Source organism: Phascolarctos cinereus, unplaced genomic scaffold, assembly GCF_003287225.1.
Source record: "Phascolarctos cinereus isolate Bilbo 61053 unplaced genomic scaffold, phaCin_HiC Scaffold_9;HRSCAF=440, whole genome shotgun sequence".
NCBI lineage: Eukaryota > Metazoa > Chordata > Mammalia > Diprotodontia > Phascolarctidae > Phascolarctos > Phascolarctos cinereus.
This window is the reverse complement of record NW_027556402.1, coordinates 21,748,252-21,774,418: the sequence shown is the minus strand read 5'-3', so window position 1 is coordinate 21,774,418 and position 26,167 is coordinate 21,748,252. Positions and strand designations below refer to the sequence as shown.

Here is a 26,167-nt window from a genome sequence, read left to right as displayed (position 1 = left end):
TTTTCATCTATTTTTTCATTTTTTTGTTTCTGTTTGACTGATTCTTGCTCTCTCATAGAGACATTAGTTTCCATTTGTCCAATTCTAGTTTTTAACAGATTGTTTTCTTCTGTTAGTTTTTGTACTTCCTTCTTCAACTGGCCAATTGTGTTTTTTAGGGACTTGTTTCCTTCAGCATACTCTTCTGTTAGTTTTGTACTTCCTTCTTCAACTGGCCAATTGTGTTTTTTAGGGACTTGTTTTCTTCAGTGTACTCTTCTGTTAGTTTTTGTCCTTCCTTCTTCAATTGGCCAATTGTGTTTTTTAGGGACTTGTTTTCTTCAGTGTATTTTTTTTCCAACTGGCCAATTGTATTTTTGAAGGACTCTTTACCTCTCTCATTTGACTATTAAAATCCTTCTTGAGCTCTTCTAAGAAGGCTTTTTGGGCTTCAGACCAGTTCATATTCCCTTTTGTTGTTGCAGATGTGGGTTTGTTGACAATGTTGTCCTCTTCAGAATTTCTGTCTTGATCTTCACTCTTCTCATAATATGAATCTATGGTATTTCTTTTTACTCATGGTGTTTCTTTATTCCCTGGCCTTTAAAGAGATTGAGCTCTCCTGCTGGGGAACAGAGGGTACTGACCCAAGCTTCTTGTGTTGGGAGCCTAGGTCTTGGTCACTGGCTTTGTTCTGGGGCCTCTTATGCTGGGAATTGGAGGCTGTAGGTTTCTGGCAGCTTACCTTGTGTTGGGCTGGAATCAGCAAGGCTGGAACTTTCAGGCAATTCTAGGTTGCCTGCTTTTCCTTTCCTTTAGCTTTCTTCAGCTCCTTTTAGATGGTGCTGCAGGATGTTTATCTGCCTGGGGCCCCCTACAGTGTTGTCTCCCTCATTTCTGCTAATGCACCAGGAGATTCCTTTGTGGTCTAGTGCCGAGGAACCTGGTGGCTTTCTGAGCTGGTTTACACTGGTTTCCCCGCCCTCACTGAGGCACTGGGAGGTCCAGGTGTTGGTGTTTGCCTTCTCTACCACCTGGGCTTCAGGATCTCTTTACAAGTGGAGGCTTCAGGGCTCCTAAAGCTCACCTGGTGTTGGGTTGGAATCAGCAAGGCCTGGACTTTAGGAAGCCTTTAGGTTGTTTTCTTCACCTCCTTTCAGATGAATGTGGCAGGGTACTTATTTGGCTGGGGCCCCATGTTTTTGCTGAGGCACTGGGAGACCGTTTGCTGGGCTACTGCACTGCTGCTCCTTGTCTTTCTTCTAGTTCAGGTGTTTCAGGGTTTTTTTTTTTCCTGAGGTGATATTTTCTGGGTTTTCAGAGGTTGATAGGGGAGAGTGAGAGAGACTACCTTTTCACTCTGCCATCTTGGCTCCCTGTACAGTGATTGTTTAGAAAGGCCATAATCACTAACTAGAAAAATGACACACTGTTAAAATGTTGTACCTTGTATCTGTATGCAACTTCCTGTTATTAGAAGCCACTTAGTTACTTATTTTCAGATTACAACATATTTACATTGCAGGGTACTACGCCGATCCATAAAATAACTGTTAAAATGAAGTTGTTTAAAGCTTGTCTGATATTTTTTTTCCTTGCCCAGATTTTTAAAAACATTTTCCTCTATATTCTTTCAAAATTGAATTGAAGTCTGACCTAAAGGTTAAAGGAGATGTCTGGCTCTGGGTTCAATCCTTGTCAAGGCAGTCCAGGAAAAGGGGAGAGGTCAGACTATTCTCACACTCACACTCTCTGATTTACCTTGGAGTTTCTAGGAAAACCTCGACAATAAAGCCTACGTATGGTTCTCCCAAGAAAAGGGTTTCATGTCCCTTGTAGAAAGCCACTTAATGTACAAAGTAGATATAAAGTACAGAATGGTTCATTTATTTCTTCTGCCACAAAAGAAATGCTTACATAACAAAAGGCTTATAAGCAAATATTTAAAACAATAAACTAACCTGTTATGGAAACATACCCTCCTAGGGGATTGGATGGTTGTCCTTCTTTGTCAAAGAGGACCAAAATGACATCACTACATTGGAATCAAGTTACAGTGTGTTGACCCTGGCTAATTAGACCAATGTGGGCTTTATTAGATTAGATTAGACCAATATGACCAATATGCTCTACCACATAGTCCATGTGACCATTTGGGATGGATTCTCTAAATTTGCTCATCTTGTGTTTCTTTCGAGCTGCTTCATTTCTGCTTTGCTCGTTGGGCACAGCACCTTCTCTGATGAGGGCATGCCAAGCTGGGGGGGGTGTCTTTGCCAGTTTCCCATGTCATGCAATCAATCCAAAGTTCTTAAGAGAGACCTTGAGAGTGTCCTTGTATTGTTTCTTCTGACCACCATGTGAGCACTTGCCTTGGATGAGTTCTCTGTAAAATAGTCTTTTAGACCATTTAGACAAGTGTATGTTTGGCATTCAAACAACACGGCCAGCCCATCAGAGTTGCACTCTCTGCAGTAGAGTTTAAATGCTTGTCAGTTTCACTCAAGAAATGCCCTGAGTGTCTGATACCTTACCTTATTCTACCGGGTGATCTTCAAAATCTTCTTAAGATAATTCAAATGGAAGGGATTCAATTCCCTGGCATGGGATGGGTATACTGCCCAGTTTTCACAGGCATACAACAATGAGGTCTGCAAAATGGCTCTGTAGACCTTCAGTTTGGTAGTTAGTCTAACATGTCTTCTTTCCCATACTTTTACTTTCCTTCAGAGCCTCCTTGGAGATAGAGACCACTTGGTAGGACTGTTCAACAGCTATTTCACAGGTCCTCTGGTTAACCATAGTGAACTCTGGCTGGTGGTGATCTCCTTTGAGAAATATGTGGTTGCAAGGGACATTTCCCACTAGGCAATCAGCATCTGACCTCTCAAAATTATGAAGTTGATAATAAGGCTGGAAATGTTCATTTCTCCAGAATGATGTTTGGTGACCTGGACTCAGACAGAGAAAAACAAACAAACAAAAAAGGAACTTGAGGTCCAATCTTTGGTTGGGCTAGGCAGTCTCCTGCCATGTACATACAGTAGTCATTGCCGTTGTAGAGGAGGAAGTGAGAGAAACCACCTCATCTCTCCTCATTGGAAGTCCAAGGGAGGTCTGGTGCTGGCATCTTGAAAGAGAGAGGAAGTTTGTCTTCAGTACCTCTTATGTAACTGTGGAGCTTCATGGCTTAGTGGCCAATCATCTTTGACCTAGCCTTCAGGTATGGGGATATGTAAAAGTCAATCAGGCACTGCTAGCTGTGTATATGTGTGTGTGTGTGTGTGTATGTGTGTGTGTCCTTTAGCAAAATGGAACCACGAAATGTGTCCCTCCCCACAGAGCCAAAGTATGTATGTCCAGCTCCATGGGAGGTAACATAGTTCAGGAGATTGCAATTTCTGCCATCTCCATTACAAAAGAAAATCTACAAGAACACCACCCTTTATTCTGTTTCTTAGACACAGCATAACTGTGATAATTAATGTCAGGGTTTATTCTTGTTCCCGCAGAAGTCATGAACATCTATGACCTTGAAATCTATGTAATATGTATTTTATGGGTATCTTTCTTCCTAGGTGTGACTCTAACATAGGAAAGAGATTGTAAGAGAGTGAACTTTTTATGGAAAGTATGGAAGGAATCAGAAATTGGACCTCAATCAAGAATAACTATCTGAGAGAAGATAGCAATGCCCACAGAAGCCATGGTATTCTAAACCCTGCAAATGTACTATGAGGATGAACACAGTGCCAGGAGAGGTGAGCATTCTTCAGGAGATTGCAGTGAATGTCAAATCTTTACTTAGATTGTAAGCTGCTTGAGGACAGGGACTGTCTTTTGCCTTTTTTTCATATCCCCAGTGCTTAGCACAGTGCCTGGCAAATAGTAATCATTTAATGAATACCAACTGAATTGCATTGAATTGATTGATTGATTGATTGGTGTGCCAGAAGTGCAAAGTGACTGCGTTGTTCCACCATGCTGGGGAGCAAGGAGCACTGAAGGAGAATTAAATTGTAACTCCCATAGAAGTATAGGATATCTGCATCCCTTTTTGTATGGGTACTGATGATATTTTTTTCTACCTGATTCATTTCTTTGCTATTTGTGCTGCTTTCTGTTTTAACTGAATGTCCCCCTCCCTCCTCCCTATTGTTTTTTTGTATCTCTAGTAAGGCTGCTAATGGGGTGACAACAGATTGAGGCTTGGATTGAGCTTAGAGTAGGTATTATCTCCAAACATCAGGTTGAACCTAAGTATAGCCAAGCTGTAATATCTACTGAGTACGTGTCTTTCTGCGTCCATTTTCATTATGTGGCCAGATTCTATGTTTACATTCCCAGAGCAAAAGCATCTACATCTCCCTCTCAAGATTCTGTGGGTGCCCCTCAAAGGTTGGGGGTATCTTTTCTAAAATTCTATTGGCTCAAGTCTTCATTCTGATGCATTCTCCCCATTATTAACTGATGGTTGCCAGCGCTTCTGTTTCCTTTAATCAATTAACATCAATTGGCTTTTACAAAGGGATAATTACCGTGATAATATAGCACGAACAGAAGTACAATCTGTCTCTCTCTTCCTCTCTCTCTCTTCTTCCCTCCCTCCCTTTCTAACTCTGTCTCTGTCTCTATCTTTCACACACTCACACACACTCTCTCACACACACACGCACACACACACACACACACACACACACACACACACACACACACACACACACACAGAGCCACTCTGTTCCCTATACCATCTAAGGCCCTGAGGAGAGTGGGTTCAAACTTACCATAGCTGCTGTGAACATTGTCCTACCAAAATCGTTTCCAAATATGACATAGCTGATGGATGAATTGATGTCACTCTCTGTTGGGTGCCTTCAATCTATTGAGTCAAATTCATCACTTGGGATTTTGTTCTTTATGGCTGAAGGTAAAATCTGTTATAGACTACAGCTCTCGGTCTTCTGGTGGCTCTCCATTCTGACTTTCTGAAGCTCTAAAGGTCACAGCTGTCTGTAATCATCCTTCACCTAAAAGTAGGAAAAAGCAAATGAGAATAGGCATTGAGCTAATGTAAAAGAATTAACACAAGGGTCTCTTCACTGGCCACATGTAAGGCCCAGACTTTGAGGATCTGATATTTTTACTCATTCAGAGACTTTCAGCACATCTCTCTTACTCCAGTACAACATGGCATGAAAAAAACAAACAAAAGACTCACTTTGGCCAGGTTGTATCTTTTGAATGCACCTCAATTTCAGAAAAGCAGCCAATCCAAAGTCCATGTCTTCACCATGTGGTTAGTGGCTAGAAACTAGTTAAAGAATGTCTGTGTGTGCTTCAAAGGGACTGAATCAGCTACACATGCTGCTCCTGAGAGCTAGGCACGGCCCACCCTCTGCTATATGGGAATGTAATAGGGTATTAGGGTAGCAGAAGAAATAAGAGATATAGAGAATTCAGAAAAAGCTTCTATAGGAAGAATTTGTCTGAAACATCCTAGTAGAAAAAAAAATTTGCCAGTTCAGGGAGACCCAAGCTATTCCCCAAGGTGTATGGAGTCCAAAAGAGAACAGTGACCTTGAGGCTCAGGTGACTTTATGTAGGAGATGTAACAAAAAAGGACCTGAGGAGGTCAATAAATAGGTATAAAAGTAATCCATCCTTATCAGGTTACTTCTTCCTGGAGGCTAGAACCAAGAAACCACTCACCTGGAGACCCTTCCCTTCCTGGGATAGTGTGAATTGGTTGAGACCTTTGGGAAGTAAGATACCCAGACACCCAAATATAATAATTAGAGATATGATGATGAAGTGGTTGTTTGAAGAGTTCACATCCACCTTCAACCATGTCAGTTACCTCAGGATGGCGCATGAAGGAGAAAAACCCGGCAGGTGTTATGGTGCCAAGCCTAATCTAAGACCTCCTCCATGGTGAAGTGAGTCCCTTGCTCTGAACCAATGGTGCACAAGTGCCCATAATGTAATGTGAAAGCTTGGATGATCATGCTATGGTGGCAAACATGGTGTAACAGTACCATAACCTGAATGAGTATGGACAGTCAGGATAAATCTTTTGCCTTGAGATGAAGGAAGGGGCAGGTCAGGAACCACCGTGGATCACGTCATACTGGTATTTCAGAGAAGGGCACTCTGATTGACATAAGCAACACATTTGAGTCGAAGTAGCTGCCTTGACCTTTGTTGGTGGCACCAACCGCTACTTGGCATCATGGCCCCATGTGCAGATTGGTGATGGAGCCACTACCCAACTTCTGCTGTTCTCCTAAGGGCATGGACCTACTTATTCACTCAAGTAGAGGGCATATGATGACTCTGATGGATCCTGCCAGGTTCCCCTGCCCATACACACAAATGGACTTGGGGGATGCTTCAGCAAAAGTCCTTCTTTGGTCCTGATCCCAAAGGAGAGAGCCTTAGATTGTCCAGTTCTGTATTCTCTTGGCCATACTCACAGTCTCCACTCAGGGACCAGTGTGGGTGATGTTCTCATCTGCCCCATTCCTCAACGCTCTCTCATGGGCCAATCGTTCCACTGAGACGGCTTGCCAGGACCCCATCCCTCAGGGTCTCTCTTGTTTTTAGATTAATGGCTGCTAACGTCAAGTTTCACACATCTCTCTTGTATCAGGAAGAGCTCTCGGTAAACCGTGCAACAAGATCTAATTTGTCGTAAGTGGAGTCCCACTGGGCTATCAGAGGAGGAGCTCAGACTGGAGGTCTCAGTCTCTGTCAGACTTGCCACCTACTTGTGAAGGGCTCTAATGCCCAAGGGCCTGGGATAGCTTAATCTTGAGTATACCCTTTATGTTTAACGATAGAGACCTCCCATGCCTTACCCACCTTGGTAGCGGGTCCATCTTGCAACACTCAGTTCATAATAGACAACTCCAGATAAAGGCTGATGGTATGATGCTACATCATCCTCCCAGGAGCACACATAACAGCAGAGTAACAGGACCCAGGAATGAGAGTAACTGCTTTTTAAAGGTGGTATAGCAAGTGCATTCTTCAGGAGGCTTGGGGCTCCAAAAACTTAACAGTCATTTCTTCTGGCCATTCCTAGGTACCTGCCAAAGGTTCCACTCTACTCGTTTATTGTGGATGGAAACCTCCAAAAACATGGGTCCCACAGGGTCAGAAGGACCTAGAGGCAAACTGTACTGTTCAGTCGACTTTAAGCCTTCTAGGGCTGCAGCCTGTTCGAGGCCCCACTTAAAAGAGTCAGCAAATGGGAGCTATCCGAATGCCCAGGTGGAGAATGAGAGTTCTCTAGAACCTAGGAAATCTAATAAGCATCTGAGTTTCCTTTTTTCAGATTACAAGGAAATGAGTGTCACTCGCTTATTCTGAGCTGTGTCCAGGGTTATCTGGATTCTTTCCTCTCATTGTATTCCCTGAACCCTGACTGAGTTTGACTCTGCATTTTCTTGGTGTTAATTCCCCACCTCTTGTCCCTCACATGGGCCATCTTCTGATCCTAGGGTTCTAATTTTGGCTACCATGAGAAAAAAAGCTGCCATAAACAGTTTTGTGTAGATTTATTCTTTCCTTCTTTCTTGTTTTTTTTTTGGGGGGGGGAGTGCATATAAGTCTACTAATGGTATAGCCAGGTCAATGTACAATTTGGTAGCTCTCTGGTCAAATGGCTTTCCAGAATTGCTAGACCAGGGGCAGCTAGGTGGCTCAGTGGATAGAGCACCAGCCCTGGAGTCAGGAGGATCTGAGTTCTAATCCAGCCTCAGACACTTGACACTTACTAGCTGTGTGACCCTGGGCAAGTCACTTAATCCTATTGCCTAACCACCCCCCACACACACACACAACACAAAAATTGCTGGACCATTTCATAGCTCTACCAATAATGCACTAGTGAACCCACTTTCCCACAGACCCTACATCATCTGTCACTTCTCTCTTTCATTATTTTTGCCTATCTGATAAGTTTGAGATAGACCGTCAAAGTTGCTTTAGTTCAAATTAATCTAATTATTATTAATTTGGGGCATTTTTTTCTCATTTGGCTTGTCTTGGATTTCTTCCAAACTCTTGGCATCTTCCAGATTCTCAACCGCTACATACAGCTTCAACTGAAGTTATTCAACTGAAGCCACTCTCTTCCACATTACCAAAGATTTCATAATTGCCAAATATGATGACTTTTTTTTTTATCAATTCTTCTTGACCTCTAGGTAGCATTTGATACCACTGACTACTGCATCCTCTGGAATATTTCCTCTCTCCTCTTTAGGTCACTGAAAATAAATGCAGGTTTGTCACCTATAAAAACTCTCATATGTGCACATTTGAAAAAGCAAAGGTATTCCTAACCTATTTAAAAATTTTCCTGCGGTGAGGATTGTGCAGAATACATGCAGAGATTCTTTGCCTGCTTCCAGCCAACCACATGTTTGTGATTCAGAACTTCAGCGAGAATAGTGCTTTGAGTAGACAAAGCCCGCTGTTTCTGGCCATGTGTTACTGACTCAGTGCTAAAAGGACTCAGTGCTTTGAAATAAAGCAGCAAATCCTGGATGGTCCCTTGGTACCCCTCCTCTTGTATCATGACAGTAACAGGGGAGCAGGGTATAGGTAAAAACAAACCAACATCTGGGTCTATCTACTCCTTCAACTCTCCTGATGGGCAAGTAGTTCTGCATTTTTATCAGACTTCTTATAAGAGGGTGGGAAGGGGAAGTGGTTGGCACTCTACAGCTGCCTGCAGTGGCACCCTATAGTGAAGTGAGGATTCAGATAGCTGAGCTTACTCTTGGGTCCCTGGCTTCCTTTTCTATCTAGTGTCTTCTTTTCTGATTAGGTGACTAAACGTCATTCTCAAGATCGATGCATGTAGGGGCAACCTTTTTTCATCTGAGAAAGTGACCATTGGCAGAAAACAAGGACTTGGAGTTGTTTGGACAGTGCAGAGCTAAGGTAAAATGTGAAATGTTTATTTACTAGATCTACAAACTGCTTTATGTTCTGATGAGGTTTAAGTTACAGCTTCTTGAGAAATTATAACACTGGTTACAAGTTAAGCTACCAAGTCTTGTTTTTAAATCCTTTGATCAATTTGTTAAGATTTTTGTGTCTTTTAATATTTCTTTTATTTAAGAGATCAAAGAGGGGAGGGAGGACCTATTTGTACAGCTCTTTTTGTGGTGGCAAAGAATTTGAAATTGTAGGGATGCCCATCAATTGGGGAATGGCTGAATAAGTCGTGGTATATGATTGTAATGTAATACTACTGTGCTATCAGAAATGATGAGTGGGCTGATTTCTGAAAAACCTAGAAAGACTTACACCAACAGATGCCGAGTAAAAATGAACAGGACCAGAAGAAATTGTACACAGTAATAGCAATACTGTATCACAATCAACTGTGAATGACTTATTCTTAGCCATTCTCAGCAATATAATGATCCAAGAAAATTCCAAAGGGCTCACAATGAAAAATGCTATCTACCTCCAGAAAAAGAAATAAAGAAAGAGAAAAAATTGTTTTAATCCGCTGACTCCATCAGTTCTTTCTCTGCACATGAAAGCATTTAGAGATATACATTTTCCCCCCAAGCACTACTTTGGCTGCATCCCATACATTTTGGTATGTTGTCTCATTCTCTTTAATGAAGTTATTTGTTGTTTCTATGATTTGATCTTTGATCCACTCTTTTAGGACTATTTTATTTAGTTTTAAATTAATTTTTAATCTATGTTTCCAAGGCCATCTGTTGAATGTAATTTTTATTGTATTATGGTCTGAAAAGGATGCATTTAATAGTTGTGCTTTCTTGCATTTGTTTTTGAGATCTTTATGCCCTAATACATGGTCAATTTTTGTGAAAGGGCCATGTGCAACTGAGAAAAAGGAATATTTTTTTTCTACTTCTATTAAATTTTCTCCAGAGGCCTATCATATCTAACTTTTCTAAGATTCTGATAATCTCCTTAACATCCTTCTTACTTATTTTATGGTTAGATTTATCTATTTCTGAGAGGGGAAATTTGAAGTCCCCTCCTACTATAATTTTACCATCTATTTCCTCCTTTAATTCATTTAACTTTTCCTTTAAGAATTTGGATGCTATGACACTGTGTATATGTTTAGCATTGACATTACTTCATTGTCTATGTTACCTTTTAACAAAGTGTGGTTTCCCTGCTTACTTCTTTCAATTAGGTCTATTTTTGTTTTTGCTTTGTCTGAGATTAAGATAGCTATCTCTGCCTTTTTTAAAGCTCAGCTGAAGCATAATAGATTCTGTTCCAGCCCCTTATTTTCACCGTGTGTCTCTGTTTCAAGTGTGTTTCTTGTAAAGAACATATTGTTTGATTCTGGTTTCTAATCCATTCTGCTATCTGATTTTGTTTTATGGGTGAGTTCATCCCATTCCCATTCACAGTTATTACTACTAACTGTATCTCCCTGCATTCTATTTTTTCCCTGTTTATTCTTCTTACTGTCTCTTTTTATCCTGTCTGTCCTCATACCTCTGTTTTGTTTCTGACTACCAACCCCGGTAGTCCTCCCTCCCTTCTATTAGCTCTCCCCCTTCTCTCGTCATCTTCCCCTTCTACTTCCTCTTGGGTAAGGTTTCTACACCCAACTGAGTGTGTATGTTATTCTCCCTTTGAGCCAATTCTGATGAGAGTAAGGTTCAAGTGTCGATCACCACCCTTCTCATTTTCCCCTCTACTGTGAAAGCTCTTCCTTTTGATACCTCTTTTATGTGAGATGATTTCCCTTGTTCTTCTTCTCCCTTCCTCCCCTTCTATTGGGATGTTTGAGTTTTTAATATGATTAATTATATTATTTCCCTAACGTTGAATCATCCTTACATCCCTTACATAAATCCTTACATAAATCCCACTTGCTCATAATGAATGATTCCTTAGACATATTGGTAAAGTCTGTTTGATAGGATTTTGTTTACAATTTTTGAGGCAATGCTCATTAATAATATTGGCCTACAGTTTTCTTTCTGTGTTTTATCTTTCCCTGTTTTGGGTATTAGGACTTGACTTTGTTTCAGAAAAGGGTTCTGATAAAGTGCTTTCTTCCTCAGTTTTTGAGAGTAATTGGCGAAGTGTGGGTGCTAACTGTTAAAACATTTGATAGAATTCTGTGAATTCATCAGGTCCGGGAGCTGTTTCCTTTGATAGTGCCTTTACAACTAGATCTATTTCCCTTTCCAAGGTTGGGTTATTTAAGGCCTCTATCTGATCTTCTGATAGTTTGGATATTTTATGGAAACGGAAAGGAATTCTGTTTCTTTTGTCTCCTTGGTTTTGTTAGCACAGAACTGTGCATAGTCCATTAGTTTTTAACTCTGCCAAAATATGAAAATGTAACACCTTTTGAGTGAAGACAACTGATTGGCGTTAGGGAAGATGGAAATTTACTAGCTGAATTTCTACAAAAAAATTCCTGCAAAAAGATCCCCATACATAACGGATGGGACTGGAAAATGATTATCATGATTTATCTATAGCTTGTACTGAGGGATAGCTTTTTCAGCTATGACAGTCATTAAAATCAAGGTTTTGAAATAAACTGAACCTGGAATCAGATTTTCAAATTGCTGGATCACAAAATATTAAACCAATAATTAAACAGATTTAATCATACTATTCTTACTAAAGTATCCTTATCAAAAATATTTTAGTCATAGCAAAAAAAATACCATTCATATATAAAATTATTTTCATAACATCATTACCTTAATCTTAAAAATTTTTTTTTTGCCATAGATATTTGTTAGTATTTCCTGACCCTGTGGATTATTGTTCCCAACACCTGCAAACCAATTGTCACTCACAGAGGTGGTCCAGCCTAGTTCAAGCATCAGGACAACCTGAAGGAAAGACGGGAAGCAGCATGAGCCAGGCAAAGTAATCCAGCAGCACCACCTTGACTACCATCTTCCCTCGGACCCTGATGGAGACAGCCTACGAGTATTGGAAATAGCAGTGCTTCAATCCTAATCATCATCCAGGGAAGCAACCACTGGAGGAATGCAACCTGGCAACTGCTCCTACAGGTACTATAGCTAAAGTTAATGAAGACCAGAAAAGAATGTTTTGTCACTCAATTCCTTGCCATTCTCAAATGGTTCAACATCAGAACCAGATAAAATGATATGAGTGGAAATTCTATTTTTACCAGTTATGATTTAAAAAAAAATTTCCCCATCACTTGTAAAAAAATGTAAAAAATGACATTCCCCAAAACATGTGAAAGCAACTTTAACATTCCTTTTTCAAATTTTAAGCTCAGAATTCTCCCTCTCCCTCTTCTTCCTTCTTCATTGAGAAGGTAAGCAGTGTGACATAGGCCACACATGTGCAGTCACACAAACACAACTCCACATAAGTCAAAATGACATTTTAAAAAAGTCATTACTGTATGCTTTGCCAGTATACCTTAAGGACCACAGGATCTCTCATCTGCCTTGTGGCTGACTGATAGCTACAATGGAGGATGTCTTCCCCATTAGAACATAAGCTCCTTGAGAGCAGGGGATTGTCATACTTTTCCACTTGTAACCCCAGCACTTAGCACAATGCACATGGTAAACACTTTATAAATATTTTATTCATTATTCATTTATTCATCAGTTGAGTAGTGCGTGAATATAATTTACAAATAAGCTAGGTGACACAGTGGATAGAGTGTGGGACTTGGAGTCAGGAAAACCCGAGTTCAAATCTAGCCTCGTATACCTGTGTATACAGTATATAGCTGTGTGACTTGACCTCTGTCTGCCTCAGATTCCCATCTGTAAATAAATAACAGCTACCCCAGGGTTGTTGGGAGGAGGAGATGAGTTATTATTTACAAAATGCTTTACAAACCTTAAAGTGCCATACAAATGCTAGTTACTATCTATATATACATTGAAGGTCAATTTTTTTTCTGATAGAGCTATGTGAACAAATTTGGAAGACCATTAATCTAGCTTGTCTAAGGAAGTACTTAAATGGTTCTAAAGTCAATAGGTCTCCATTCACACTTTTGGTTTACTAGTGAAGGGATGGAAACTCCTTGAAAACAACTACTATTTTGTTTTCGTCTTAGTATTGTCAAGATATTAGGAGACACCCTGTTTTCCAGAGCTAAGGCCCAGCAAGAAGGCTGTGCCTTGAGCTTGGTATAACAATAATTCTTGGTGATCACCCTCTGGATGATCTCACCCTCTGGGAAAATCCCATGATTATTGTATTGCTTTGACCAGCACTGGGTGTTCCCTGAGCTCCAACCAGCACCAGACAGGCTTGGACAAGTTCTGGCCATGAAGGCCTGTTATGAATTAAACCTGTCACATTGTTGCAGTTATCTTTCATTGTCAGGGCTACAATTTACTGGTAGCCATTAGTATAAGATCTGCCTACTTTAAACTGGGTCCCCCCACTAGGGGTGAGGCCCTAGGCACATGTGTCTAATCTGCCTCCTTGTTTGCAAGCCATTTCCCTCACTTTGAACTTAAATTTCTATTTGATTCCTGACTCTCCTGTAGATGAGTACTTAGGATACAAAGGTTGGATTCTAAAGTCAGCTTGTAGAGTAAAAATCCTAGATAGTCAATATCACTCTCTCCATGGCATTTCTATAAGGTGAACGCCAATGACATCTTGGAATAGTGTAGGTAAGGGAAGCCTGCAAGCCAGATAGGTACCTTGAAGATAAAGGGAGGTTATTAGGACTGGGTGGATGAGTGAGGCTGGGCATCCTAGTCCACTACGTGCTGCTCTCTCATCTCCTGTCTCCTCATATCTTCGCATCTGCCCTCCTCTTCCTGGCCTTTCTAGCAGTATGGGAGGGAGACAGGAAGAGGTTTCAAAGTCCACTGTATATATTTTGGAATTGGGAGGCTGGGCAGCAAATTCATTCTCCCTTCTCCTGATCACTCAGGTGTATCAAGTGATGGACTGAGTCAGTGCCACTATTTATATAGTTATTTCTCTCTGTCTGTGTTTCCTCTGTTTCCCTCAGTCTCTTTCTCTGTCACTGTCTCTGTACCACTCTTCTCTTGCTCTTTTTGCCCAATTCATATGGTTGAATTTGCCTAAATTAAAAGCACATATAATGTGACTCCATTTAATGAAGTCTAAAAGCACATTACCTTTCTGGGTCACAATGTCGCACTGTTGTCATAAAGTGAATTTTCAGTATATGAGCATCCCAAGTCTTTTTCACATGAATTACTTGACAATCACACCTCTGTACTCCACTTGTACCATTTTCTCTCTCTCTCTTTTTTTTAAACCAGAGCACAAGACTTTATATTTATCTGTATCAAACTTAATCTTCTTAGATTTGGTCCATCATTCTAGCCTGCTGTGATATTTTTGGATCCTGGCCCTAACATTTCCCACCACTTATCTCTCCCAGTTTGGGGTTCTATGCAATTTTGACAACCACGTCATTTATACCGCCAAATAAGTGATGTGTAGAAATGCTGAATTTGACAAGGCCAAAGACAAATCAGTGTAGCATGCTACTGGCCACCTCACTCTAGGTTGACATGAATCCACTAACCATTTTTCTTTGGGTAGCATCAATAAATCAGTTCTGCCTTTTCCTGTTCTGAGACTGAGTTTTCCTATCTTCCAGCTATGTGGCATAGTGGATAGAGCGTCAGGCCTGGAGTCCGGAAGACCTGATTTCAAATCCAGCCTGGACCACTTACTAATAGTGTGACCCCAGGCAAGACACTTAACCCTCTTTGCCTCAGTTTCCACATCTTAAAATAAGCTGGAGAAGGAAATGGCAAACCACTCTAGTATCTTTGCCAAGAAAACCCCAAATGGAGTCATGAAGAGTTGGACATGTCTGGAACAACAAACAGATGCGGTTTGAAATTTAAATTCATTTAAAACCAATACTTAATAGCAACATTTTATGATTATGTACCTTCTCAATGACTTCATATTTATAGTAAGTACAGTTAGAATCTGTGGATGTCCATTATTCATCATTAAAAAGGGGACTTTGATTAGCAGAATGACCCAGTAAAGGGACTGACTTATACATATACATTTAAAAAGAAAAACAGAAAAGGAAGCCCAAGCTTAGGGACCAGAAAGAGACATAGAGACTTATTTGCCTGTACGCTTTTTACAGAGTTATAGATTTTTAACTGGAATGCACCTTTGTTGGGAGCAGGCACCCTGTTAGTTTAGGTTTGATGCTGCTATGAAATGAGGCAGTCTTAAGCTACAGAGCAGTTAATAAAAGGAGATTAACTTAACCTTAAGATATGCGACAAAGATCAGTCAGTGGGGCTTAGCTTCTATGGACATAGCCCTACAGTCTCCATTAGGAATTCATCTGTTCTGCAGGACAGGGTACCAAATCAGAGAGAGGTCCAACCCCAGGAGGGTAGATCCTTTTATGTCCCCGATGACCAGAAAGTCAAGTCAGTCAACACAGCCCGAGGCCACCAGTAAACTGTTAACCAGGAAAACCTAGCTTGAGCCTTACCCCACTCTGGGCCAATAAACACTTGGCTTTGTAGACTTTTCCTAAAGTAAGTGGGTCTGTAGACAGAGAGACCCTGGTATATATTGGTTCTATCATGTACACCCACGTGATGACAGGCTCCTATGAATCTTTTAGAGGATCTTCTGTGATTTAAATGTTTTCAGTCTCCTAGCATTGTTGTTGTTTAGTTGTTTTTTAGGCATTTCTGACTTTTTGTGACCCCATTTGGGGTTTACTTGGCAAAGATACTAGTATACTTTGGCATGCTAGTATGCCAAAGATACTTGGCAAAGTGCTCCATACTAGAGAATGGAAATTTTCCTTCTCCAGCTCATTTTACAGATGAGGAAACTGAGGCAAACAGGATGAGGCGACTTGTCTAGGGTCACACAGGATCTGAGGATGGATCTGAGCTCAGGAAAAGTCTTCCTGATTCCAGGCCAGGCACTATCCACTGTGCCACCTAGCTGCCCAATTTCCTAGCATAGGTAGTACTAAAGGGAAAAGAAATATGTAGTCATCCCCTGAAGACTCACCATAAAGAAAAAGAAGGAAAAAAGTGGAAGAGACCTAAGTCAGAAGTCCTTCACTTTTCCTCCTCTATTCACAAGGACTGAGTCACAGACCTCAAGAATCTGGTCCATGCCGTGGGTGATGCAGTTCACAGTGGGTCTCCTAATGCAAGGCAATGACAATGAGTCAGAGTAAGCCCTACCTAGACCATCAGGGCCATTGCACAGATGACATACTTCAGGTATAATCAACGATCTTCATCCTTCATCAAGGTCATCTGGAGTAAAGTGGCTAAGAAGACAGAAGCCTCTTGAATGTAACTGGACCCAGGATCTAAGCTGCTCCTGAGGTTCTCTCCCACACTCAGTAATCCCTGGCTCACTTCCTTGAGGACCACATCCCGGGAACAACAGGAAATCTTTGCCCTTTAGAGCCTCTGTGGTATTGACCTCTTCTTCCACTGGGGCTAAATAAGGGCCCTCTGAGCTATCCAAAGACTCAGACTTAGCACCAAGTCAAGTAAGGACTAGCTTTCATTCCAAGTAAATACACATTCACTATACGTATAGAGAGAGAGCGTCACCTCTCCCATGTAAGATATCTTATAACAATATCATCCTCTGGTCCCCCAAGCCTGATCTAGGAAAGAAATGCTTGAATCATCCCAGAGGAAAGGACGCCTGCCAATTTAGGAGGATCTGAGCTATTTTTCTAGAGTTTATGAAGCTGTGAGGAGGGCAAGGATCTTGAGGACAACGCAGTTCTGCACCTCAGAAGGAATAAAGAAGGACCAGAGAGGGTCAGTTGGAACTATGTTCAAAAGCATTCCATTCTTATCAGGTACCTCTTCCTGGAGATAATCCAAGAAGCCACCAGACCAAAGAGCCCTTTCCCTTACCGAGGTAGAATTGATTTGTCACAGACATGGCTTCTGGGAGGTTGGAGGCATGACCTGGGCAGTCATTTATACGTGATGATGAATCTGCTGATTAACAGAACAAACCTTTTGTTCTGAGATAGGAGAATGCCATTTTGCCAGATGGGAACAGGTTGAGGACCACTTGGGTTAGGTTGGTATTCCAAATGGCAAAAGGAGCCCATTTATGAAGGAATAGCTGCCTTATCCTACACTCAGCAAAATATGGCATCACTACCCTAAATGTCCATATTAGTAATGGACTACTTCCCAACCTCTGCTGTTGTTATAATATCAGGGCAGTCAGGTCATTTAGCATACGATGTTCCTGACAGGAGCTGACACGCCCCATAAATAATTATATGCAGTGGGAGGCACTGGCAAAATTCCTCCATTGGTCCTCATCCCAAAGAGGAGAGCTTTGGTTGCCCTCTTTGCCAGACCCATGACCACCTCCCACCCATAAAGTAGTGTAGATGATCTTTTCTGCAGCACCCCTCAAGACTCTCTCATATGCTGGCCATATAGCCTGGAACTCAGCCTACTGGAAGGAAATGCTCTGGGCTGGTAGAGGAGGTAGGGTTCTAGGGCCTGGACTGGAAACTTAGGTCTCTGTCATAGTGAAACCTAGTGACGAGCATGAACACCAGAAGGACCCAAACACACACCATTTTGAATGGTCCATTTCCATTTAGCAATAGAAGCCTCTTCTGCCCTGCCCATCTTGTTAAAGGGATGATCTTTCATCACCTGACCTATGATAGAGAACTCTGGACAAAGGATAATTGTATCACCCTGAATCATCTCTTTAGGAACAACTAGGGCTCAGTAATAGATAAACAACTGATTTTCAAAAATGGAATAGTGAGTTGCCACTTGGGGGAACCCAGAGGATCAGAAGCCTAACAGTTGCTTAACCTGGCCACCCACTGGTACCTGCCAAAGGCTGCACTCAGCCTTCCACTGCATATCTTTAGGAACCGAGACCTCCAAAAACATGTGCCAGGGAGACACTGAGGATAGTCTGCATTAGATTTTCCAAGGTTATAACCTATCCTGGGCCCCACTTAAAGGGGGCAAATTTGCAAGTGCCTCAGAAAATGGAGGCCATCAGAATGCTCAGATTGGGAATGTGGTTTCTCTAAAAATCAAAGAGTCCAAAGAGTCTCTGGGCTTCCTTCTTAAAAACAGTAGGGTCAGTAGTTTATTCTGGACTGTGTTTTTGCCTTCCACTGTATTTCCCTAAATTTAACTGAGTCAGCTGGACACCAGATTTTCATGGGGTTGATTTTCCACCCTTTTGTCTGTCATAGGCACCACTAACAGATCTAGGACCTCTGCCACTGTAGTTTCATCTGACTTGGTCAACATTATATCACCAATGTTGTGGTGCCCATGCCATCAGTGCCCTAAGGAAGAGAAGACTCTTTCAGGTCTCTGCCCACTATGATGTGGCAATAAGAAGGAGAACTCAGGTAGCTGCGGGCAAGGATAGTAAAGGTATTTTGGACTCCTTTTAAGGTCAAAGCAAACTGCTTCTAACTAGCTTCCGCTACAAGAATAGAGAAACAAGCATAGGTGAGATAATAACCCTATACTACTCACCTGTGCCTGGGCTACAACATTGATGAGGCCAGACACAGCTGCAGTAATTAGGCATGATGACTTTGTTTAGCTCCCCCTGGAAGCTGCCAGGTGCCATCTGCCTTCCTCATGAGCAACAGAGGGTCATTGTAAGGGGAGCTGGATTTAATGAAGTGCTCCAGCTTCCTTCTTCTCCATCACTAGAGAAAAGATACTCTGCAGTCCCTTGGGGACCCAATGTTGTTTGGTGTTCTCCATGTGGGATGATGGTGACAATTCCAGTGGTTTCCATTTGGTCCAGCTCCCACACAGTTATACACATAGAGGATGATGAAAGGGTCTGCACCCCATAAAAGAAAAAGAAAAAATTCAGACTTCTTCTCTGGTAAAGGGAGGGCCAAAAAATTTTTACTAGGATTTTCCAGATTATGGGGGCAACTGGTCCCTAATCTCCTCAAAGTGGAAGAGATAATAGTTCTTTTCCTCTAGTGATCTGCCCTCTGTGACTACCCAGAAGAGTCCATATACAACGTGGGGTTAACAGGATACCTTAGGCTTAGAGGGGGTTAAAGGGTTTTTAATATCCTTGTGCTAAATTTCCCTATGCAATTTTATCAGCATCCCCTAGGCCAGCCAACAATTTAAAAAAAAAAAAACCAACTTAATGTTTCAAGAGTCATACTGAAAGGTCCCTCCAGGATCTCATTTTGTAGTAGGGTGGTGGGCTCTGTGACTACTACCCCCCCATTTTAGATGAAGGAAGAAGAGAGAATATGATAAGGTGATATAGGGGTCCAGAGGAGTGGGATTAGGCTTGAATTGAAAACATAAGCAGAAAAAGCAGGCCTAGAAAAGAAAAAGGGATGAAGTCAAAGGTACAAATGTGAAGATAATTAGAGGGAAAACCATTAAGGCAAGGGTTCTTAGCTTTTTTGTGCTGTGGATTCCTTTAGCAGACTGGTGAAGCCTCTGGAACCCTTCTTTGAATAAAGCTTTTAAATGCATAAAAGATAATACATAGTATTATAAAGGAAACCAATTATAATGAAAGTTATCTGTCATTTCATCCATCTAGTGATCAATCAATTGTAACAAATCATGTTCATATAACTCAGGTTAGGAACTCCTGAATTAAAGTGAAATGAACAAAAAGTGAGATCCACTGAGGAAGGCAATTCAGGGAATAATGTGCTCATGTAAAAGGAGTGCAAGATCTGAACCATTAAAAAAATAGAAATGAAGGGAAAGAGGAGAAGGGTGACAAAAAGTGCTATAAAATCAATAGTCATGAGGAAATGTTAAGTTGTAAAGACAGATAAGATGCAGAAAAAGTGCAGATATCCATAAATGCATAAAAAAAATGAAATGAACAAATAAGTATTTACTCAGGTTTACAATGTTAAAGCTGAAAGGAGTTTTAAAGACAATTTAAGCCACCTCTCTTACTGTAGAGAAGAGGAATGAGAAAGCCTGCGTTGGAATCCTGGTTTTCTAACTCCAGACTCAAAGATAGTTAGTTTCCCGGTACCCTGTTTTTGATTAGGAGATTCCTGCAATGTGTGGAATGCTGAAGTTAAGTGAGACTATGGGGGAGGGGGGAAGCTCCAACCCCCACCTTGATAAATAAAATTTTGGAGAAGGAAAGGGCCCAGAGGCATGAATGAATGAATGAACGAACGAATGAACGAAAAGGTTCATTATGTGCTAGGGAATGCGGAAAATAATTTAACAAGGCGTATGTTAAAAACCGATCTGCTTCCTCTTTGCAAAAAAAAAAAAGCAAGACAATCTGTTTTTATTCTGAATGATCTCCTTTACGTTCTCTTTAACTTCATGATCAATCATGGTAGCTATTATTCAGCCCTAGGTGTGATTTCCTTCCTTCCTCCTTCTCCCTTCTCCCTTTTCTCTTTTCCCCTCTCTCCCTTACCTCCTTTTCCTCTTTCCCTCGTTCCGATAAATAGCAAAGAAGAAATCCAATCCGGCAAAGAGGCACAGTTGTTAGCATATATAAATTAACAGTCAAGACAGAGGATCACTCGGGAAGTAAAAGAAAGGAGCAAGTAATCTCATTACAAAGTAAAGACAGTATCTGCATATCAAGAGAGCCTTGCGAAGGGTCTAATGTGACTGATCCAGCAATGTTGCCCCAGGGACCCAGAAATCCTTCTCTACCCTTCCCCCGCCCTAATACCTAAGCAATGCGCCCAGCGGGAGAGACTAGCGGAATATCAGGGTAAACTGCCCAGGCCGACTGCATACATAACTTATTGACTGACTCTCTCTCTCTGTCTCTGCAGAGCTGCGTCTGGCGGGGAGGACTCCTGCGGGCAGCCACCTTCCAGGTGGCCGGGGCTACTGCACAGCTCCACGCAGTGGCTCTGCGCCCGCCGCCGCCCCCTCCTCGCACCTCACCTGCAGCCCCACTCTCGGCCAGCTCACACGGGCTTGACTCATCTTCCATGGAGGGGTGGGGGCAGAAACCGAGAGCGGGAGGAGGGCGTGGAGGCGGCCGAGCCGGCCCTTCCCCCCGTGCCAAGGAGGAGGAGCCCGAAGGGTTCAGGTGAAACCGCGCACGCACGACCCAGCCCGGCCACCTTGGCCGCCCCGGACGGCCAGCCAGGCGGGTGGGCCGAGCCGAGGCCACCCCCGCAGGGAGTCCCGGCTCGCCCCCCGGGCCCCGGGCCCCAGCGCCTCCAGCGCATGGAGGGCGGCGGGCCTGTCCCCTGGAGCAGGTGACACGCACCGGCGCCCAGGAGGAGGAAGATGGCCAGGGAGCTGAGCCAGGAGGAGCTGCTGGACTTCCTGTGCCAGGCCGGGGGCCGGGTCACCAACGCCGCCTTGCTGGGGCACTTCAAGAGCTTCCTGCGGGACCCCAGCGCGCCCCCGGGCCAGCTGCAGCAGCGCCGCGAGCTCTTCAAGAGCCTCGTCAACTCGGTGGCCGCCGTGCGCCAGGACCCCGACGGCACCAAGTGCGTGGTGCTCAAGAAGAGGTACCGGGACCTGGTAGGGGAGGAGGGGCTGCGGGGGCCCCGCGGCGACCCCCAGCCCGCCGCTCCGCAGCAGCAGCAGCCGCCACCGCAGCAACAGAAGCAGCTGCAGCCGCGCCCCCCGGGAGCCCCGGCCGCCTCCCCGGGCAGCTGGCGCCGGGCGTCTCGGCAGCGGCAGCAACCCCAGTCCCCGCAGCAACAGCCCCAGCCCCATCAGCCCCGCCTCCGGCCTCAGCCCCAGCAGCCGCAGCCTCCGCAACACCAACCCCAGCGCCAGCCCCCTCAGCAACAGCCCCAGCCTGAGCAGCACCAATCTCAGCCCCAGCTCCAGCCTCAGCACCGTCAGCGCCGGCCTCAGCAATACCAGCGACAGCCCCAGCCTCAGCGGGCCGGGAGGCAGCCTCGGGAGAAGGAACCACAAACTGAGCCGGCAGGTGCAGGAACTTCAGCTCCGGAAATAGAGTGCAATGGACTCTCTGCCAGGCCTGGGGATGCTCCAGAGTCCACCGAAACCGGGATTGCAGGTGATTGCAGCCCCGGGAGGCTGGGGGAGGCAGCTGCTGCGGACCCTTCACCCCAGGCTAGGATATGCTTGGCTGCTTCAGGGACTCCAGGGGGCTGCCGGGAGCGGCTTCTGGATAGCCCTTGGGCTGGCTCCACAGAGCCACACCTCCTGTCGCAGGGGAGCCCTCCCTTGGGAGAGCAGCAGGCCCCGGAACCCAGATCGGAGGGACCACTCGAAGGCACCCGACATTCTAGCACTGGCTTATCCACCAAGCACTCACCATTGGCCACAGAAACCTTCAGGGCATCAGAGACCAGCCCTTCCTTGGCATCCCTTGCTTTCCCTGGGGATAGGTCAGAGCTATTGACCCTAAGTGGACCACATTCCTATGTAGCCCAGCAGCAGCAACGAACCCGGGAGTGGGTGGTCAACCACTGCCGGCCCTGCCCGGGCAGTGTTGCAGAAAAGCCACGGCTAAGTCCCAGCCGGGTTTGGTGTGTGCTACCTGAGAACTTCGCCAGGGCACCCTACAGTGGGGAGGACCCAGACTCGGAGAGGCTGCCGCCTCCTCCTCCCGCTTCCCCTCCTCTCCTACCTGCTGGGTCTTCAGTTTTTCGGAGCATCCGTTGTCAACTAGACCTCCAGGACCTGGAGAACTTTGTGGAAGAGGATAGCCATGACAGTGAGGAGAGTACCAGTGGCCCAAGGGAGTCTCCAGGGGAGTTAGAGGAAGCCTCAAAAGTTCCCCTGGAAAATGGAGCCCAGGAAAAACTCAGGACCCTAGCTGGGCATTTTATCAAATCTCAGCAGGAAAATACTCCTCTCAATAAATCCCAGGGACCCATATTTAGAAGTGGTTACTCCCTCCAACATATCCCAGAAAGAGTTAATGGTCCTGTTGTAATGTCAGCCAAAAAACCCAAGGAGTCCTCTACCCTGCCTCAAGACCCCATTCCCTGGCCAGCTGTCAGGTTAAAGAGATCTCTGAGGAGAAGTTCCAGGGCAGGGAGGGACAAAATATCCTCCTCTGATGAGGAGTTGCTGGACAAAGACTTGGTGAAAAGGAACCGTCGGCCACCCCGATCCAGAAAGTTGTCTAGGGCAGGAGCAGTGCCCTCTCCAAAGGTAGATGCCCCTTTGGCCCTGAAGCCAACAGTTTCTAAGGCCGCATCAGAGCAAAGACTGGCAGGTAGCATTTGGGTTCCCCCTGGGGGTGTGTCTTCTGTCTTAGTTTCAGTCAGACCTTCCACACACAAATCCTCTTTAGTGCCCCTGGACTCCCGGGAGCATGAATGGATTGTGAGAATAGCTAGTGGCTCATGGGTACAGGCACTGACTCTGTTTTGGGAAGACCCTCAGCTGGCTCTTCGAAAAGACTTTTTGACTGGGTATACTGCCTTGCACTGGATTGCCAAACACGGTGCTCTCCAGGCCCTTCAGGAATTGGTCAGGGGGGCCCAAAAGGCAGGGATCGTTCTTGATGTGAATGTGAGGTCCAGCTGTGGGTATACCCCGCTGCACCTCGCTGCCATCCATGGGCACCAGAGTATCATCAAACTTCTGGTGCAGAGGCTGGGCTCTCGAGTGAATGTACGGGACAGCAGTGGGAAGAAGCCTTGCCAGTATTTGACTAGCAGTACCACTGGGGAAATATGGCAGCTTCTTGGCGCCCCGAGGGGGAAGCCCATTTTCCCAGTTCGTTCCTTAGTTAGAAGTTCTTCACCCACCAGGAAGGCCAAGAGCCATGATGTGTCAAGGAACATAAGCAGAAAGACCTCCCTTGCTGCATTACTCAAAAGTCAGCACCACAGATGGAAAATGACCCACCAGTATGACAAATTCCGAACATCAGGGGACAGAGACGAGTATAGTGACTGAAGCGTCCCTCGATCAAACGTGCAGAGACTTCTTGATCTGGGGTGACCCCGTGAACAACCTCCACACTCTGCCAAGATCAGAGTTACTCCTGACTTAGAGGACTCAAGATGAATCTTGAACTGGGAACTGGGTAGGTCAATGAGGACAATTGGCTTATGTAGAGGGCACATCTCTCTAGACTTGTGTTAGTAGCTCTGCCAGAAGTTGCTAGTGTTGAAGGCTCTGCTTTCTTAAGCAGGAATGGCAGACATGGGGCCAAGGTAGAAGTCTGGAAAAACTCAGCACAGACAATCCTTTATTACCACGGATCAAAGTATCAGGCTCTTGAGCAGATGCCTCAACAGGAGAGCCGATAAGGCACTCAGGGCTCAGAGACTTCCACTGTGGCTCAGCATATTTCTGTCCAGTGCCATACCCTCTCCCCCTTATTCTTTACAATAAATCTTTCCCAAGACCTCCCTTGAGGATTCATAGACCACTACCCCCTTTTAGATTAAGTGGGAAGGATGGCTGATTAATCATGATCTCCAACCCCAAAGTGCCCCCCCACTCCCACCCCAATGCATCAAACTTGAATGGCCAATCTCAGAGTTCCTGATTACAATGAATACTGAATAATTGAGAGTTAAAGGGAGAACATTGCCTTATCCACATGGGGGAAAATGAAATACAATTTCTGGAGCTGCTAGCAAAAATTTAATTTGCACTAAATATGTGTCCAGTGAAGATTGTTTTGATGGAAGCACATCATATCAAATCTATTCTAGGAAAGATGAGTTAGCCCATGTACCTTACAATGGGACAGAAAGATTTCAAGCCATAAATAGAAAGAATGAATAGAAACACAATATAATTCTATGCAAAAAATATCAATTCTAAATGAATGGCAGAGGGGAATGTTAATTTTATTCAGCAGTCTTTTAATGGACAGTTGCAATAAAGCAGTATTTTAAATTGTTTGTGTTTCATTTGTGTTCAAGTTCAATCACCATTAGATAGCAATAAAAGTTTTGCAATTTAGGATAGAGAAGCACTTAGCACATTTTGCTTTCTGTGTCCTGTTTCCCATACTGGATTATAAAATTGTTTGAGGGTAGGAAATGTCTTTGTCTCTCATTCGTCTGGCTCCCAAAGCTAGGGCTCTGTGTTCTTAGGCATCTACTATATGCCAGGCACTGTGCTAGGCACCAGTGATACAAAGAAATGTCAAGACAGGGTCCCAGTCCTTAAGGCGCTCAGCCTAAAGCGGGACATAAGATATATACAGTAGTAGGTGGAAGGCTCTAGCAGTAAGGGAGAACAGGAAGGACCTGCTGCAGAGGGTGGGATTTGGGCTATGTCCTGAGGGAAGCCAGCTTGTGGAGGGAGGGAGGGAGAGTATTATGGGCATGGACGACAGTCAGTAGAAAGGCATGGAGTTTGGGGATAATTCAGTGGGAGAGTAAAATGTAGAAATACTAGAAAGATGGAAGGTACATAATAACATACAAGTTGAGAGATTTATTGAAAACTCACTGTGGAAGGAAAGAAACTTCCGTTTATTAAGCACAAGGCATTGTGCTCACTATTTCACAATAACCCTGTGAAGCATGTGCTCTTATTATCCCCATCATACAGTTGAGGAAATTGAGGCAGTTAAAGTGACTTGCCAGGGTCACACAGCTATTAAGCGGTGGAGGTTATATCTGAACTCAAGTCTTCCTGGCTCCAGACCCAGCACTATGTTCACGGCGCCACTTAGCTGCTGCTGTGACCTTAGGTAAGTCCTTTGAGCCTCAGTTTCAATGTGTAGGTTGGACCAATCAGATTGCTAATGCCCCTCCCACCTTTAGGGTTCTAGGATTGCTATTGGTGGGCTCAGGAAAGATTTCGTGTAGACTGTGAAAGCTTCACTGGCCTGTGTTCATATTCCCAAACCAGATGTTGGTTCTGCCACATTCTTGTCTTCTTTAAGGCCTGATTTATTGCTAGCACTTGTATTAGTGGGTTATTGCCTTCTTTAGAGGATAGGACATGGTCTCACGATTGGACCAGTTAGTCTAGTCAGATCTCTTCCACTCCCTGGCTATAGACTAGATCCCCCAACTCTGGCCAAGTAGTCTCTGTCTCTCTCTCTGTCTCTGTCTCTCGCTCAGTGCTGCACCATGTAGCTGCTCCTTCTGGACAAATATTCTTACAAATACATGCTTTTGTTCAGAAGGGGGTCTAGTCCAAGTAAGGGTGTGTATGTACATGGTTCAGTCAAGCAAAGCTTCACGCCTAGAAAAACAACTAAATACTGCCCTCCTAGAAATGGGCCA

At 44.0% G+C, this 26,167-nt stretch overlaps 1 protein-coding gene and 1 long non-coding RNA gene across 2 annotated transcripts; one reads left to right on the top strand and one right to left on the bottom strand.

Annotated features, from left to right (window-relative positions):
* Nucleotides 1-1,845: 1,845 nt before the first annotated feature.
* Nucleotides 1,846-6,902, bottom strand: LOC144455128 (uncharacterized). Its single transcript, XR_013483798.1, has 2 exons — nucleotides 4,764-6,902; nucleotides 1,846-2,930 (listed from the first exon to the last, which is right to left on the bottom strand). It is a non-coding gene; the product is annotated as an uncharacterized LOC144455128 (long non-coding RNA).
* Nucleotides 6,903-20,808: 13,906 nt separating this feature from the next.
* Nucleotides 20,809-24,821, top strand: SOWAHB (sosondowah ankyrin repeat domain family member B). The gene has a single exon (XM_020988382.2). The coding sequence runs from the start codon at nucleotides 21,261-21,263 to the stop codon at nucleotides 23,865-23,867; it is 2,607 nt and encodes an 868-aa protein (XP_020844041.1). The 5' UTR covers nucleotides 20,809-21,260; the 3' UTR covers nucleotides 23,868-24,821.
* Nucleotides 24,822-26,167: the final 1,346 nt, after the last annotated feature.